Source organism: Neltuma alba, unplaced genomic scaffold, assembly GCF_004799145.2.
Source record: "Neltuma alba isolate B1F8T4 unplaced genomic scaffold, ASM479914v2 tig00012715_pilon, whole genome shotgun sequence".
In the NCBI taxonomy this organism is placed as follows: Eukaryota; Viridiplantae; Streptophyta; class Magnoliopsida; order Fabales; family Fabaceae; genus Neltuma; species Neltuma alba.
Window position 1 is genome coordinate 8700 of NW_021637141.1, and position 4326 is coordinate 13025.

The 4326-nt window shown below is 42.2% G+C and overlaps 1 protein-coding gene across 1 annotated transcript; it reads left to right on the forward strand.

Annotated features, from left to right (window-relative positions):
- Positions 1–427: 427 nt before the first annotated feature.
- On the forward strand, positions 428–4326 carry LOC114730197 (B3 domain-containing transcription factor ABI3-like). The gene is made up of 7 exons (XM_028917229.1): positions 428–581; positions 1605–3217; positions 3388–3480; positions 3597–3697; positions 3804–3850; positions 3947–4023; positions 4174–4326. The coding sequence occupies exons 1-7, from the start codon at positions 428–430 to the stop codon at positions 4324–4326; spliced, it is 2238 nt and encodes a 745-aa protein (XP_028773062.1).

The window sequence follows — 4326 nt, forward strand, 5'->3', positions numbered from 1 at the left end:
CCTCTTTTTTAACCTCAGATGAATTCATCCAATTTGCTACTTCCTTTTTCTCCAACAAAACATCATTATTAGGAGATGTCGTGCTTCAAAAGTCCATGTGTCAACTTTTTATTGGAAATTAAAACAGCCCAAGGCCTATAAATTAGTGTGTGTGAGGAATTTTCTCTCATTAAATGCCCATAAGTATGCGCCTTGCTAACTACTTTTGCACCTTCTGATATGCAATTCTATTGGGTGACAAGGGTGTAGAAACGCAGATGCGTTGACCGTCTGCTTCCTTCTGAACGAATTGAAACCCTAAATGAGCAGTAGAGTAGAATCAAAGTTGCCATGTGCAGTAGAAATGTGAGCGGTAATTTCACCCAATACCTTTCTTTCTAATGACTCTGAGGCGCACCGTTTGCGTACGCCATTTAGGTGTGAACGTATGGCCCTGGCACAAAATCCGGAGTCTTTCTCTCAAACAAGGGGCCGGGCTCCAAAAACTGCCTCCTTCTCCCTCATAAACCTCCCTCTTCAGCCACTCTCTCCTTCTCTCTCACTTCATGCTTTGTATTTTATTGAGCGAAACTCCCAAACCCGTTTGAACTTATCTTCAAAATGCATTAAATAATATTTGTTCTATTCACAACTTTCCCAGAACAAACCAGAACTCACACATGGGGGGTTTTCCCTTCACTCTATTACAGTCCAATTTTTAAGCATGTGGCTGTGAACGCCGTGATTGGTTTACTGCTTTCGGAACTCTTTCCCTCTCCATCTCATTAATTCCTCCTTCGTCTTCCCAGTGACAGTTCTCTTGGCTGCCTGAAAGTTTTCTTCCCCTTTTCCCCGTTGGAAATATTTTCCAGTTCTGGTAATTTGAGTGTGTTTGATGATGACCGAATTTGAAATAAAAAAGGAATAATTTTCAAAAGATTCGGGTTTTAGGGAAGAGAAAAGTCGCTTTCTTTGAAGGTAAGGGAGGTTTGGTTTACTATTGTTTATGTTATCCTTTTTTTTTTTTTTTTAAATTCTCTCTTTGTGGATAGAATTAATCAGATGCTTTATGCTGCCTCTCTTGTTAGGTCTGCTGCCTGTTATTGCAAAAGCGGGCTCTTATCTTCTTTGCTTCCTTAATTGGTTACAGTATTACTGAAAGATCCCTCACTAGCCTCGTATCCGCGCACAAATAAGCCTTTGCTCCTCTCTCTGATCTAAGTCTCTCCCTGCCCATACCTCTCATATCGAGTTTCTCTCTCCTATTCTCAAAAACCACATCTGAAGCCAACACGTACAAGTCCAAAAGTCTTCAAAGTGGAAAATCTCTGCATGCAAAGGGTGGCAAAACCGGGAACAAAATAAACAGCATCCAGTTTTGGTTTTCCCTCTCTTCCTTACTGTTTTGATCTTTCCAAAATACGAACTCAACACTGCCTAGTTTTCCAGAAGATTTCCACAAATTTCAATCTTTTTCGAGTGGGAGATCTGCATGCAAGGTATGAACAAAACCCAGCCTTTTGCTTTCCTACTTTTCTGTAATTTATTTCTTTGAAACCCCATTTTTTCTTAATTTTTTCCCCCTTCGAGTTATAACCTTTGATCTATCTGCATGCAAATTATAGGTGGTAATATAGCCATGGAGGAAGAAAACGCCTTGGATGTTAACAAAACTGAGATCTGGCTTCAAGATGAACAAGACGATCTTCTTGGTGTGAATGATGTCTCCATGTTTTATGCTGATTTTCCTCCTCTTCCAGATTTTCCATGCATGTCATCCTCTTCGTCATCTTCCTCAACTCCAGCACTGCAAGTCAAGACCACGACGTGCTCTACAACATCTTCATCCTCCACCGCTACATCATCATCGTCCTCTGCCGTGTCATGGGCAGTTCTGAAGTCCGATGCCGAAGATAATCTTCGGGTGGAGGAGCAGCCGCCGCCACCACTAGCAACTTTGTCCTCCGCCGCTTCCACAGAGATCCCTTTACCGCCTAACGATTGTGCTGTCGAGATAGAGGAGCCTTTTCCGTACTTGGACATGTTAGAGATCAACGATTTTTTCGACCCGGCATTAGTTTTTCAAGACGAGGATTGCCCATTAGAAGAATATCCCCAGAATCAGATAGAGCGGGAGCAGGAACAACATGCAATTACACTGCTGCAGCAATCAGAGGATCAAGATCGGCATGTGCTCTTTAATGATAATAACTACGAAGAAGAGATTCAAGGAAAAGGAGGAAACCCAGATGGGGAAATGAGCGACGTGTTCTTGGAGTGGCTCAAAACGAACAAGGATAGCGTCTCTGCAAATGACTTGAGGAGCGTTAAGCTCAAAAAATCAACCATAGAGTGTGCTGCGAAGCGCTTAGGAGGAGGAAAAGAAGCCATGAAGCAATTGTTGAAGCTTATTCTTGAATGGGTTCAAACTAGTCATCTTCAAAACAAAAGCCGTTGTAATAAGGAGAGTGACATTAATAATAATGACAATGGTGCGCCTCCAAATTTCCTCACAAACCCTAGGTCTAATTCCAACCCTAATTTCTTTGGAATACCTCAGTCATGTCCATGGGTCTCTCATCCTCAGCCTTATGGGACAGATCCGGCGACTATGGTAGCCGTGCCGCCGCCTTCTTATCCTTTGATTGGGTATCCGGGTGACCCATATTCAAATGGAGCTTCGAATAATATCAATTCCTACCAACCTGCTATTACGGAATACAAAATGTTGGAAGCAGCTCATTCATGGCCTCCATCTCAGTTCACCATTGCTCCCCACTGCAACCAGTCATCATATGGGGACAATAATGTCCACCAGGCTGGCCCACCAGTAGCGGCGGGATTTGACGGCTATGTGAATCAGTATTCATATCATTATTTTCAAGGCATGGCGGCGGGTGATAAGTTAATGAGGTTAGGCCCCTCGGCGACCAAAGAAGCAAGGAAAAAGAGGATGGCGAGGCAGAGAAAGTTTTTGTCTCATCATAGGAGCCAGAAACACCATAGCCAACTACAGAATCATGATAATAATGACCCGCTTGCAAGATTGGGACGTGATTATAATTGCAACGGAGGTTCTGCGAATCCGGCCAATTGGGCGTACTGGGGGGCACTGGCCGGAGGAGCAGCTTCCGTGGTTCCAGTCGTTCCAGCTGAAACCCGGCCGGCTCTGGATCGAACAGCCATGCAAGCTCAGAATTATCAAACCAGTGTCGCATCGACAGATCAAAGGCGTCAGGTGAGTCAATCTGCATAATTTGATCCCTACGATCATGTAATAAGTTTATGATTACTAATGATTACTATGCGTATTTTTACTTCCATTTTCCTCCCAATTATCTGGTTTTTGTTCTGACTTTAAGATATATAACTGATGGGCATAATAAATGTAGTGCGTTAATTTTATAGGGATTGAAGACAGAGAAGAACCTGAAGTTTCTTCTTCAAAAGGTGTTGAAGCAAAGTGACGTTGGTAGCTTGGGGAGAATTGTGCTGCCAAAAGTATATTATTAATCGATCCTGTCCTTAATTTGAATTTTTTACAAATTTACGATAATATCATAAGGTCGTGAAAATGTGAATGTTATTTATCCTGGCTGTTGATTAAATATGTTCAGAAAGAGGCAGAAACCCACTTGCCAGAATTAGAGGCGAGAGATGGCATTTCTATAGCAATGGAAGACATTGGAACTTGTCGTGTTTGGAACATGCGCTACAGGTATTACATCGCCTGAACTAAATTTTCTTGTTCGGTTTGATTTGTTCTTTTCTCATAAGTAGAACTGAATTTTCTGTTGGACTTTTTCTCATCTGGGGAGTCTCAGATACTGGCCAAACAACAAAAGCAGGATGTATCTGCTCGAGAATACTGGTGCGCTAAGCTTATCAACCTTGGCATTGTTTTTCTTTTGTCCTGTCTTTAATGATGTGGATTGGTTTAACTGGAACACACATGCATAATTTGCAGGAGATTTCGTGAAGGCCAATGGACTGCAAGAGGGAGACTTCATAGTGTTGTACTCAGATGTCAAGTGTGGCAAATTTGTAAGTGTGAGCTTTAGCTTTTAACTACTTTAGTCTAAATGAGATAAGTACATATATATATATATACACACGCGCGCGCGCAGTAATTTAATATTGCAGTATAATAGATTCTGACGTGAATGAATTTAATTTTGGTGGGAACAAAAACAGTTGATAAGAGGGGTGAAAGTAAGGCAAGCAGGGGGAGTGGCGAAAGCAGATCAGAGCAAGAAAGGAGGAAAAACGCATCAGAAAAACCTGGCGGCTGCTAATAATGAGGCGCCCTCTCCATCGTCGCCTCTGAAAAGATTAGAAAGGAAATAA

What these genes read in the sequence shown, in the direction of transcription:
- LOC114730197 (XM_028917229.1), top strand. Translation starts at nt 428, where the DNA reads ATGGCCCTGGCACAAAATCCGGAGTCTTTCTCTCAAACAAGGGGCCGG. An exon ending in GGAGAATTGTGCTGCCAAAA is followed by an intron (nt 3,481 to 3,596) that starts GTATATTATTAA and finishes AAATATGTTCAG; the next exon opens with AAAGAGGCAGAAACCCACTT. An exon ending in GTATCTGCTCGAGAATACTG is followed by an intron (nt 3,851 to 3,946) that starts GTGCGCTAAGCT and finishes CATAATTTGCAG; the next exon opens with GAGATTTCGTGAAGGCCAAT.